Below are 13,701 nucleotides of genomic sequence, written 5' to 3'. Positions count from 1 at the left end.
GGACGATGTTGACGACGACGATCAGATGAAGGCGGCTGGTTTCGCCAGGTTTCGTTGTGTGATGTCAGAGGTTGAAAAGAGACGCGTGCAACAGATAAAGCTATAGATTTCTTATGTGTTTGAAAAAATCACCAAGAATATATTCAAAGTTTGTGGGTGTGCGACAAACATCAAGGCTTTTAAATAATTTTATGCTGCATTTGAACTTAATATTTGCATAACTAAGTAAATTATATACTTCTAAATAGTTATTAGCTAATTTCCATATGAGATACAAGAAAATAGTGTTTCTAACATGCCGAAACAAGGATTTTAAAAAACATACAATTTTAACCCGACTTGTCAGCGAGTTCTTGCAATAACTTTTTTGCGGTTGATATTCCTGGGAAAACTGTTGACCAATGGCAGCGCATCTCTGCCGCTCGAGAAGCATTGTGAAAGTGACCTTTGCGCGTACGTGCGGTAAAACGTTTAGCTGGTAAATGTGGTCAGACAACAAACAGAAAGGATGCATATCGTTTCAACCATCCTGAAGCCATTATATGCATGACGGTCAGTGAGCTGTGAGTTCCAGGAAGGGAAACAAAAGGAGCAAAAACGAATCCCATATTACTTCTGCTGACCCCCAAAACAGAAATATATGGGAACCGCATCATAAACCACACTGTGAAAGCGATACGGCTGTGAGCCTGGAGAGAAATGTCGGTCTGTGGCCTGTCCGCTCTGCCTGATTTGTGACCATTTGAGGAAGCCAAATAGAAACCGTTTCCAGCAGCGTGGGAAGCGCAGGAAGTTCACCTGCTTATCCCGTCTTTTTTGCTTCATGTTTACATCTCACGAGGTTCTGAAAAAAAGCTCAGGGATGATGTTTGGTGATGCTGGAGGCAGTTCGGATGTCGGGATCTGTTTGGATCCCTTCCCATCTCAGGGTTTGTATCGTTGCAAGTTTTACAAGTTTACATTTCGGATAAAGTTGCTAAAGCAGGCGCATGTGGGCAACAGATAACTGGCAAGTGTTTGTACTGGACCTCTACTGGGAATGGTCCGAAGTGTCACCTGCAGACAAGAAGCAGAAAATGGTGTAGAAAAAACTAAACAAGCCATTTATAAACCACATTGCCATGATGATGTTACGACATGACTGAGGTATTTCCGCATTTACAGATGTCTGCCCTCTTTGTTTTGGATGTTTTTGTTTGTTTGGTTTTCGTTCCCCTCAAATGTTTCAGACATTTAAACACATCTTACTGCCAGACAGAGGAAACCTGAAGAAATACAAGAGGCAGTTTATCAAATTATGATTTTATTCATTGAAATGAAAACGTTTAAACTCACCATTCGTCATGTGTCATGGCGGCAGACGCGCAGCCTGGTTGTGACCCGATGCAGCGGTGGAGATAACGAGGACGGTCAGGGTTGCGCTCTCTTCTTCTTTTCTCCGTCAGTGCAGTCTCTTAATTGTTATATTTAATGCTGCAGACGATTTCCTTTGCATTCTGTTTCCGTAAAAGCGACTCAGGCTTTCTTTTCTCCTCCACCATTAGTTGCTCTTGACAAAACAAAGGCTACATTTTCATATCTCATCATCTGATTTTTGTGACTTTCACAACATGACACACACCAATTGTCAACCATTAGAGCTGCAATAGGTTCTATTTAGCTGGGTCTCTCAAAATAAGCAGAAGAAATCGAAATCCCTCATCAAACCCAAGGAAAGCAATTTTAGGATTAAGGTGCTATAAACACCCTGCAGACACCTGTTGTGTGAATGCACACTGCTTAAAGTGTCAATTTACAAAAGCTCTGGTATTTAACTAAACCCTGGTCGAATGTGACGTTTTTTTTGCGGAGGTATTTTGGATCTAAATCATCTGAAAGGCTGAAATGGTTACAGGTAAATAGGAACATTAAAATAAAAAAAAAATGCAGGAAGACCAAGAATAAGAAAGTTTGACTTGATGCGAAATTGTTTCGTCGTTTCACACGGAGAAACTGGGGACAGTTCCTCTATACGAAAGTTTCGACTCTCGAACTGATTTCATTTTGGTGAGCTGAGGCATAAACGATGTCATTTAATTGCTGACACTCTTCTGTGGTACCAGTGTCATCCACGTAATCACATAATGATTGGGGTTTTTTTTATTTCTTTTGGGTTCATCCCAAATATATTCATATGCCTTCAGGTCTAGTCCAAGCAACGTTGTGACACAGACAAAAATACAATTCTGAATTTTTCATTTTCCCTCATTTCACCATTGAAATGGATGATAATTCCAGATGTAATGCCATCATTTTCATAGCAGTAGCAGGAAGTTACAAGTAGGAGGCAGTGCAAGGCTGTGCAATCGCCCCAGACCCTGTTAGCTTAACGCAGTGGTTCTCAATTATTTTCTGTCATGCCCGCCGGTAAAGATCCTCATTTCCCTCCCCAGTATTTAAAAACTATTGCAAATCTGTTCGTATTTAATTCATATTTTATCGTACAGACCATTTGGCTCCAGCATTGCATGGTCATTTTATCGAAGCTGCTCTTTTACTGTTGTGAGCCTCAAAATAATTTCCAAGATGAGTTTATTGGGTGAATTGTGAGCATTTACTCTATTTGACAAAGAAAAAGTGCAAATGATTCACTGGGATTTGTATTTTTAGCCTCAATACAATAAAACTTTTCACAACCATAAGCACTGGTCACTATCAGCTTCTTCCCTTTAGTTTTTCACACGTTTTTAACATTTATTGAGGAAAAATTTGCAGCAATATTGCTTATATTTCAGCTTGTCAGATGAGAGGAGATTAAAAGTGCTTAACATTCTGCATCAACAATAAAAAGATAGATTATTATGTCTATTTTCTGGCCTTTTTCCTGCGAGCTAGTTACTTGTACATGGTGGAGAATCAGGGCCAGGCTCCGAGTTTTTGATTTGGGTTTTAAATACGAGTAAAGTTGGACGAGAATAAAGACCTCATGTCATGAAACTGATCATAATGACAAGGGATTCCTCGTATTTCACAGAAACACAGACTGTGAGGAAGTCGCGTTCACCTCTGGCGCCCGTGTGGGTTTTCTTCACGTGTTCTGGCTTCCGTCCACAAAACAAGAACACAGTTCAAAGGTCAATACGTGAGCGTAAGCCGAGAGGGGAGACGGCTGCTTCTCTTGCAGCTCTCATGAGGAGCGTAAAGCGGCTGATGGGATGGGAAGATAACTCGCCGTTAAAAAACTGGAACTAGACTGGCTGTAAAACTGGAGAAAGACGAGGCGACGGAAAAATCTCATGTTTGTCTTTCAGCAGTAGGTTTACACCTGAGCATCATGAGCCATTGTTTTATTGCAAATGTACACAAATATGGGTCGAGGGTGCAGCGCATCCAGTCAGTCTCTAACACACATTCAGTCGAGAGCTTCATCTGTTTCATAAATTATTGTGAGCTTTAGAAATGTTTCGTTTTTTGTCTGTGCCTACTTCTACTTTCTAGTGTCTGATTTAAACAAAAACTGTTTGAAAGCAGTTTTTGTGTTCAACCGAAGCAGGGAAGTTTCCAATCGGTTACTTGATGAAACAGCGCCATCTTGTGTTAACCCTCCTGTGATGTTTCTACTTTCTTCACAGCTCATGAATGAGTCGGTGCTTGGCTACTCGTTTCCATCAAATCAGTCATTTCTTGAAATTTTATCTGTCAGAAATAAACTTCTTTACAGGTGAAAGTATAAATATAATTGCAAAAAATAAAGGACTGGAAAAAAAGGTTCATTTTGTGCAATTTAATCCCTTCCTTCTGGAAAAAGCAGTTTTAAGAAGGGCAGAGGTATAATCACCGAATTAAAGCGATATTACTTGTGATATCCGAATGTATATAGCTGTTTTCATACCTTAATGTTCCCAAACTTTTGTTTTCAAAATGCAAATGGTGTTCAAGTAGAATTTAAAAACTAAAATATGTAATTAGACAATTAGTGCCTGTAGTTTTACTTTTAAAACCAAAAAAATCAGTTCATCGCCAGAATTAGGTCGGTACCCAACTGCAGCTGGTTTCCTGAGGTTGATTTAGAGAAGTTCTTGTTCTCATGAAGCCATAAAGTATTTTCTCTGAGAGGGGAAAACCCAAAGGGCTCAAACAATGGAAAACCATTAAAAATATCAGCGGTGAACCACAGACGTAAGGCTTGTTCGGGAACGTCTCATAAAACCCAAATGTTTTGTGGTGAAAACTTTAATGTGTCCACTTTGACGTCCGCCGGCCTCTGGAGAAAACGGAAAGCAACAAATCCAACCAGCATGTGAGTTTATACTTTGTTTTGTGCTGTCGAAAGAGCAAATGGTTAAAATTACCATTATGTTGAATTTAATCTGAAAGGATTAAACATGAAGTGGGATCCAAGAGGAGGATGTTCAAATCTTTGAAACTATTTCTTTCCTAAAGCAGCAGTTTTTATAAATCAAGTGAACATTTCTCCTCTTGTCGCAGTCAGAGATTTAAAGCCTTGCTTTTATCTCCACTGCTCAAGTCGTTTGTGTTGGCGCCGTTCCTCGCTGCAGGCTGCCATTACACAACCAGAGCCGGATGATCACACCTGCCGGTAATTCTGTTGTCTCGTAAGGCTGGATCCAATTTAATAAATCATTTGACTTATCGGATTAAGCACCTAATTAGCATGCGGGCTCCCATCCAATCAAAAGCGGCTGCTCCAGATAAACCCACCGCCCATTGGCTCACCAACACAGCGGTCTTAGGACTGTGTGAGAGGTCGTGACCCCTGCTGACCTGGATTACTACGCGCTCCTGTAGCAATCTCTTGAGCCACTAAAAATAGCCTGAGCCCGAGTTTCTCTCGTGAAGCGCTGCAGTGACCGGGCCTGCCCTGACCCAGTCTGAGGCTGTCTGGATTAGAGCTCTGCTACAGAACAGCCAGAGACGCATTTCAGAGCAGCAAACAGTTCAACTTCATACACGGTGAAGGTTCAAGTTTGGTTTACATTTGAACTTTGGAGATTTTTCATTCTTACTTTCTACATCATCCTGCTTTCTGTGCACAGTAGCAGAGCAGACTTTGATCCTCGTCCAGCTCTATTAAGAGCTGAAATTATGTCAAGTTTTTGAATTATTGCTTCAACTGTAAACATGGGCAAATTTAGGCAAGGAGCCAATTTCCTGTCAGGGTCATTTTGTGCAATTTAATCCCTTCCTACTTCCATTGCATGTCTGTACAGGCCCATTTATATTCATGATCTTAAGCCATTGTGGTTCAATTAACACGTTGTACTATATTTTTATGGCTTACAAAGACAAAGTCATAAAAATTACTGAAATCTCAAGCGCCGACAAGTTTTGCATGACTTTCCAGAAACTCATGTTAGCCAACTGACTCGTTAAATATGACTGACTCCTAATCAGGCCTCAATCTTTTAAAACGGTTTTAGCTTTGAGGATCCGATTACGCAACTGAAATAAGAGCCCAATTTATTTTCAGGCTCTTTGCACCATTCAAATTTGTGTCAGTGAACATAAAAGGATACTGAACCCATGTAACCATCAATTCGGATTAAATTATGGTTACCAAACACGTGTAGGTGAAGTAAAGCTTAATTTATTGGTTTATGGAAAATATATCACATTTTTTTACATTTGTGAGATACCTTCAGCTTTTAGTCCATTAAACATTTTATCCCAAACATGTCTCAAAAAACATCTCAAAGCTGCATTTAAAACTCGTTTTCAATTATTTTTAACCGAATCATTCCGAAGCCACCAGTTTGACGACGCTTTAACCAAAAGCACGTCTGCGTCTTCGCTACAAAACACCTTCCTGTCCCATCAAACGGTCCAAATTACATACAACAGCCCAGCCATAAGTATTATTTGTGAAAACACAATATATGAATTTTGGTGCAGTAAAACAACAAGCAGACTGGAGTTTGCTCACTGGACTACAAATTGAAGAGCCGACACAAATACAATAAATGAGTGAAACATACGCATTATTATAGCAGCAGCAACAGTGACATTTGGTTTGTTTTGCTTCTTTCAGAGCTTTTTTTGTTTTGTTTTGTTTTTTAAAACATCCACATGATTGATACCAAAGTGCAACTGCATGGAAAGGTTTACATTGTTATAGGTTGATTCATATTCTGATGAACTACGAGCCTTGCAAGGTTGAGATGCATTTAAAGAGTATTATGGCACATTTTAAAACCGAAGAGGAAACATGTCACAGATCTTTTTACTAGAACAATAGGCAATGCAAACTTCACAATACACTAATATATAGATATATTTCGTAACCAAAGTTTGTCGTCAGTACATTAACGTAACATTTAAAAAGCATCACATCAATGTATATATATTTTTTCATATCCGTTTACGGAACAAATGTATTAACTGCAGTTATTACAGTGTTGATTTTTTTTTTCCCCCCCCCACAACAGTCATTGTGAAACGGCACAGAGCGCGCCCGTTTCCGATCTGCGCCGCAGGCCGCGTAAAGCCTGCGGCTCAAAACACCGCAACATCATATCCCACCAGGAAAAAGCCTTCTTTACGTCTCAGAGTTCTTCTTCTGTTGCTGAACTCCCGAGCCGCTCGCCTCCAGCTGAGCACAAACAAACACCCTACATCTCAACTAACTGCTCTTGCAATAATCAATAGTGACACGAATTGTACAGATATATAGCTATATGTTTATGTATATACCTCCAGTGTGTACACGAGCTGACCACTACCTCTGATGGGTTCAGAGCCTCCTTGTTATCACGAGAGACGGCCACGAAAGGGGTGCATGCAAGAAGAGTACTCGATTCATGGTTGTTGTTGTTTTTTTTTTGTTTTGTTTTGTTGTTTGTTTGTTTTTTTTAAGTTAACACAAGTGCAAGACAGTTTTCCTTTGCTGAAGACTATCTGGAAAGAATTAAAAAGCCAACGTCCCTATACAGATTCTAGCCTTAAGTTCTATCCTTCTACCAGTTCGGCGTTGCTCTTTCCTCTAAATTAATCAGCAGCTGGGTGACTCGGCAGATTCTTGGTGTAAAGTTGGAGGACTTTGGCCCTCTTAAAGCTTGGTCCTTTAACTTCTTTAGGGATCATTCTGTTGGTGTTTTTCTTTTTTTTGTTTGTTTGTTTTTCTTTTTTTAAACAGATACCTTTGAAGTATTATCTGGATGTTTCTGAAGCACACATTGAGAAAATTCCTACAGGCGAGTGGTTTTTGAAGGGGGTGGTTGTTCGACATTTGATAACTGTTCCTGCTTTTGAAGTTTCTTAAGCGACGGTAATCTTAGTGGGACGAGCAACATTGAGAGAAACTTCATTGCTCTCTTCACTTGGCGGTCATCATCTGGACAAACTCTGGATGGAAGAAGACAGTGCAACATTTTTCAGATACACATGTTTAGAAATATTTCTTTTTTTTTAAAAGGGCTCCATGTGTTGGTAGTAAAGACAACTCACCCTCATAGTTGACCTGGCCATCGCCATCAATGTCAGCCTCCCGGATCATCTCATCCACTTCCTCGTCTGTGAGCTTTTCACCCAGGTTGGTCATAACGTGCCGTAGCTCCGCCGCGCTGATGTAGCCGTTACCGTCCTGCAACGAAAACTAAATCTTACTTTGGAACATGAAAATGATGTCTTGTAATATTCGGGCGTTTCTTCTCTGTGGTTTGGCTCTTCCATGTGAAAATGGATTAGCCTGGTGGCTGTACTTCCATTTTAGGAAAAATACCAGACCTTTTTGGCAATTATCCAACAAACTGGTGATTCAATGTTTAATACAAAACCCTGACAGACGAAGAAATGATCAGGTTTTCAGGCTGATCACCGAAAGTAAAAAAAAATGTTGACCTTCTTTTATCAATTTTAATTGGTCTGAGAAGTTGCTAGATACAGCCGGTGACAGTGGGGCGACTGTTGTTTACAGCAGATGTGATCTGGTGGGCGGGTTCATCTCTGACGGTGGAGGATAAGAGGACAGCGGATGTTTTTCAGACCTTTGCGGGGGCAGAAAATGTCAATGGACAAGATCAATTTCACCTGCAAGAATTGACCAATTATCCAAAATAAGAAAATTGATTATCAGTGGTCTCCTAGTTTCTGTCGACTAGTTCAAAATATTTATTATGAGTTACTTTACCCAACAAAAATTTTAAATCAAGATGATATTTCTCCTGTACCTCTGATTAAACGCCTCCAGAAATCTAACTAACTTTAAAAACAAATACTTTTTAATGCGTTTTTGACATTTAAATAAATTATACCGCAATACCAAAAAAAGCATCTAGAATAATTTGAGTAAAATGTCTTATTTTAGGACAACACAAAACGGACATTTTTCCACTTTGAAATAGTTTCAAATGCGTTTTTCTTGTCATCGTTACAGTATCAAGTAAAAAAAACATTATCCAGTTTTGCTTGGGACTACTGATTCATTCATACCTTGTCAAATACCCTAAAGGCTTCCCTGATTTCCTCCTCGCTATCCGTATCTTTCATTTTTCTGGCCATCATAGTCAGGAACTCGGGAAAGTCAATCGTTCCATTACCTGCAATGTTAAACAAAGAGAAACAAGTTAGCATTCATTTGGATAACAGGGCAACTGTTACTGAAAAGCATCACATCAAAAACAACATAACTGTTTAATCTTAGCAATAGTATAGAATATGTTGAATTGTCTCTAGGCTGAGGTAGACACACACATCTGCCATGACTACCTAATATTTTTGTGTGTAAAACTCAGGCTGAAACGATTCCTCGAGTGATTTGACTACCTCGATTTTTTAAATTTCCACAGGAAAATTTATCTGCCTGGAAGCTTCGTTAAGTTCAATTTTATTATTTATTGAACAGCCGGGTTAATACTTGTGTTGCCCAGAGCTCTCACTTCCGCCTGAGTTGTTGACGAAAGCTAAGTGTTAGCAGCATATGGTCCAGTTTTCAAGTTCAGCCTGGGAAGATTTTATTGAGTCATAATAATGTCCAGGTCTTTGTCGTTTTTCGGGGGACCAATAAGTATTTAAATGCCTGGCGTGATGCCTTTTCCCTCCCAGAGCTGCAGCCTGGTTGCCGGTTCAGAGCGCTGCAGGTGCATTTATACAATTACGTACATAGACTGAACACTGCGGCCGGCTGCGCATTAGATGATTGACGTAAGTGTAGCTTTATGGACGAACCGGAAAATTTATTTCATTTCATCCCGGTCTCAAAAAATGGGTGACGGATCTCATCATGGCGGCTGGCAGCTGAGTTTCTGTGTGTGATGAACGAAGGTGTTAAATCCCGTCGCCAACATGAACACAAAAGCTATAAATGTCTGATGAGAGTTAATCTATTAAATTGATTGAAGATGAATACAGAAACAAAAAGCTGGAATATTAGCATTTTTTAAAAGTGTATTTGTGAGCCTGCCTTTTTGTTATTAAACTGAATATAATTTCAGATTTTGTATAACTTTTCTTCAGGTTAACATAGAATGTGAGCTATTATTGTGACAGATTAATTTTCTAAACTACATTAAAGTTACTGTTAGGGAAGCTCAACTGTGAAAAATTGGACTGATGTCGATATTCGATACTACTGTTACGTTAGATTTACCAATGTTGTACTTTATTTTTATCCGATTACTCGATTAATTGTAAGAATAATCGATAGAGTACTCACTAAAATATTTGTTTACAATTAGAAGATAAAGAAAAATCAGACAAGAGTGTCGCGTCTTATGCCTGCACACGGTTCTTTGTTTTATAGGACCAATATGATTGAGAAACTTTTTTTTGGTTTCTTTACCATCAGCATCAACCTCATTGATCATATCCTGCAGTTCAGCTTCGGTGGGATTCTGTCCCAGAGAGCGCATCACCGTGCCGAGCTCCTTGGTAGTGATCGTACCGTCGCCATCCTTGTCAAACAGTGAGAATGCCTCTTTGAACTCTGCACAATAACAGAAACAGAGGCTCCAGTGAGCTTCAGATTTTAACACAAAGTCTTAATAACAGTCAATAACTAAACTATGTGAAGCATTAACAACGTATCTGCAATGACATGCAATACAAAGAACCAAAACTTTGCTAATCATGACTAATAATCGAATGTGACCTTCTTCAGAACATGCATTATTGGAAAAAAGCTTTAAAAGTAAGAATAAATTGATAAAAAAAAAAAAAAATTCTAATGAGCACATGTTTTCTCTAAATGTTTTGTCTTTCAAAGCTGCTGAAAACTTCACACACATAATCCTAAGAAAAACATTTAACTCTAATTCGCTGGTTCACAAGATCATAACCATACTTGTTCAGACAGAATGAACCGGTTCCTAAACGCAACCTTTGGCTCTTTTAATCTTTGCTTTTTCTAATTCGGTGATGAATTAAGGTGCTGCTAAAGATAAAACAGGCCAAACATGGTTGAGGTATGCGCTCACCAGCAATCTGCTCCTCTGTCAGCTGATCAGCCTGTAAACAAAAGCACAAGACAGGAGTGAAGTACAGGCAGACCTACTAGAAAATAATCACTTTTCACATTTCTGTTCAGTGTAGAATGTATTACAAGTTACGAGATTCTAAATTTATGTCAATAAAATGTGTTTGATTGCACAGATGTTCAAGGGTACCCATTTAGACAAGGCGATAAGTAGACAAGAAAAAAGTAAGACTGAATAAAAATGCCTCCAAGGACCATTTCCCTACCTATAACCTATAACATAAAATAAACTCAAAGTGTGCAAAAGATCTATTTTGCTTTTTCAAATAAATTGACTATAATTCAAAATTTATCGCCTGCAACCAACTCCACTGAGTACAGTAATGCAAACTTGCTTCAGACAAATGAGTCAAAACACACTGCAACAGCTGAACCACAACTTATAACCTAAAATACATTTCCTACAGCAAGAGCTACCATATTTTAAAGAGTTTGCTTTTTATTGAAAGGTTCAACCTGCCAAATTTGTAACTTTGTGCATTTTAGTATATAAATTATCTTTCCACAAGAACTCAAGTGATTTGAAAAGCAAAAGCGACTCTGCTGTGGAAGGTCAGACAATGCATTTCTACACTGTGTGAAAGCAATCTCTCCATACGATAAACTTATTCTCCCACCAGAACTAACACTTATCCAAGACATCACTCTCCCCTGCTTGTGAACTCTGAAGAGGCCTATCTAAATCAGCCGATGTGCTCACTTCAGGCTGAGAAAGTGTGATGAGGGACGGGTATAAATTCTCCGCAGCCCGAAATACACATGCCTGCTATAATTAGTGAGACACGAACAGGGTCGCCTATGTAGCACACTGAATATCACAGCAGCTAATCATCTCTTTGTAATATTCTTCACCGGGTAAATATTAAAGTTCAGGCCATAGAGTCCCAACGACCTCAAGGACGGATTGTTTGGCCGCGCTTTGAATCCTGCTTAGCGTATTTATGCAGCCTGAGGAAGACTACGAGGTTGAATAAACTGTATTCAGTGATGAAGATAGGCTCGTAACTATGTTGGCACAAAACTCAGCTCTGATAAATGGTTTGCATTTTGTGGCTCTCGCTCCAAAATGTAGGAAGCAAAATTTGCAGATTTCTTTCTTTCTTTTTTTTTTTGTCGTCGTCGTTGTGCTTTCAAAACTAAAAAGATTAAAGCCAACATTTCTAGATCCTGAGGTGTTGGTAACGCCATGTGTTCTTTGAATCAAAATCAATGAGTCACCATGTTAGAGGAAATGAGGGGTGGGAGGGTAAGTGAAGGAGAGCAAGACTACCCACACTGTCAAGAATGGAAGTGTGTGTGTGTGTGTATATATAGATATTTGTTGTAAGAAATATAGTCAGCACAGCAGCTGTAAAGTGATGGTGAAACTGACAAATTATGAGCATACAAGTATAAATTCCCATAGTGAAAACACAAACTCTATTTTGGTAAAACCATAGCATGATAAACCCGTATGTCACACAGGGTGAAAGCCTGGTAACAGAGGCCGTCCAATATTCCCGATTTGGAGGATGCACTGCGGCTGCTGCACCAAGCATGTTTTGGTTCAATGCGGGGGGAAGGGAAGGGAAGGACGCGAGAGGAGGGGTGGCAAAGAGGATCATTCAGCAGAAGCAGAATGCGGTTCAACGTTGTGGCGCAATACGTAACCGAGAAGAATGGTGACATGGTGGTGCTGCTGCTGCCATGGCTGGGAGACTGAAATGTGGACACAACTGGAGCGAAACGCGTGCAGCCAGCTGCTACCTGCAAGCCGTATTGTTATGCAATTGCAGTCATCAGATATCATAACCCCACCACCACCACCCATCTGCTTGTTGCGCATGTCAAGCTGCATTTAAACCATCCTGCTGATGTGCTTTGCAGGAAGAGCTGCATGGACAGCTAACGTGGAGTGACAAAATGGTTGTTAGCATGCCATCTAACCCGAACGCCTTAGGCGTTTTTGTTAAATAAACAATACGAGTCTGAGGATTTCTGCTGTTATTGCACCGCAAAACCATTAAACGACGCTGCAGCCACGCCCACTGACGGGTCAAAAAAATAAATAAATAAATAAACACGCTGCCAACCTTCGTGCATGCAGGCTACAACCACCTAAATGTTTGCTTGGTGTCGCATTTCAAGTCGTTTCCGTGACAAATCCTTCAACCTGTGGATAACAGATAATCAAAGCTCCAACGGGAGCTGCTGCTTGTAAATGGAAGCGAACTGCCAGGGTAAATATGTCAGCTCGGCTTCCCGCGCCGTCCTGGAAGATTACGGTGCAAGCCACGGGTCCTGCAGACTTTGCATATATTTGCAAATGCTCAAAACGAAATATTCGCGTTCACACACGCATGGATTCAACAGCGACCACTTAAAGCCTCAGCATCGAGACGCAAGCGAAGCCTTGCTAACATGCTAAGCGTTAGCTTGATACTCACCATCGTTCCGTTGAGTTTTTAAGCTCTGCGAAGGAGACAAATGTTTTATTTGAGAGTCTTACTTTAAATTGCTGCAGGGAGTGTCACCCTGATACGACAGTCAGAACTAATGGAGTATAAATGTCTACAGTCTCGGAAATATGGTTAGCCTGCTCTCTGGTGTTGCCCGGAAACCTCAATCCAGCGACGCCGGCGTTGTGCTTCGGCTCCTTTAAAACAAAACAAAAAAGTATCCCTCCGCAGCTGCTCTACATGACGAGAACTGACCAGAATTACAAGTACATAACCCGCTGCTGTGCTCTTTTATTGCTGCTTTTTTGTTTTTAAAGCTTAATTATAATTTAACACTTAATAAAACACACAAAACTATTTGCCACTCTAAGCAAGAAATGTGCGCAAAGATACTGAAAAGAAAAGAATTCAGGATTGGGACTTTTTCCCATTACACACACACAAAAATATGCTTTTAAGAAATTATTTTTAATTTTTTGTAACTTTACTTGTGCAGTAAAATATTATCAGCCTACAATATTTATAAGTAGTTAAAGTCATCCAGAGTGTGTACCCCTTTGGTGCAAGAAAAGCAATAAACAGAAGCAGAATATTATGAATTGCATAAGGTTTTGTTTTTGTGGTCCAAATATGGAGGAAAGCTGGCTGGACTGCTTTGAAATATTTGGAGATTATTGTTGCAAGAAAGGATATTTCAGTCCAGTTTTAGTTTTCAAAAAATATTTTGAAATAGTTCATTTAAACATGAAATTGAAATATTTGCCAATGAAACATAAATCATTAAAATGAAGATTA

At 39.6% G+C, this 13,701-nt stretch overlaps 1 protein-coding gene across 2 annotated transcripts; it reads right to left on the bottom strand.

The window, feature by feature from the left end:
* Nucleotides 1–5,571: 5,571 nt before the first annotated feature.
* Nucleotides 5,572–13,102, bottom strand: calm3a (calmodulin 3a (phosphorylase kinase, delta)). Of its 2 annotated transcripts, none has more exons than XM_055028583.1 (6): nt 12,895–13,102; nt 10,410–10,440; nt 9,776–9,919; nt 8,428–8,534; nt 7,444–7,579; nt 5,572–7,341 (listed from the first exon to the last, which is right to left on the bottom strand). In XM_055028583.1, exons 1-6 carry the CDS (start codon nt 12,895–12,897, stop codon nt 7,313–7,315), a joined length of 450 nt encoding a protein of 149 aa, XP_054884558.1. In that variant the 5' UTR covers nt 12,898–13,102; the 3' UTR covers nt 5,572–7,312. The 2 variants fall into 2 exon arrangements, with proteins under 2 accessions (XP_054884558.1, XP_054884559.1); XM_055028584.1 differs by having other exon boundaries at nt 12,957–13,102.
* Between the last annotated feature and the right edge of the window lie 599 nt (nt 13,103–13,701).

The sequence above is a fragment of the Poeciliopsis prolifica genome, unplaced genomic scaffold, assembly GCF_027474105.1.
Source record: "Poeciliopsis prolifica strain line A6 unplaced genomic scaffold, Auburn_PproV2 SCAFFOLD004, whole genome shotgun sequence".
In the NCBI taxonomy this organism is placed as follows: domain Eukaryota; kingdom Metazoa; phylum Chordata; class Actinopteri; order Cyprinodontiformes; family Poeciliidae; genus Poeciliopsis; species Poeciliopsis prolifica.
This window is presented reverse-complemented; position numbering and strand designations above follow the sequence as displayed.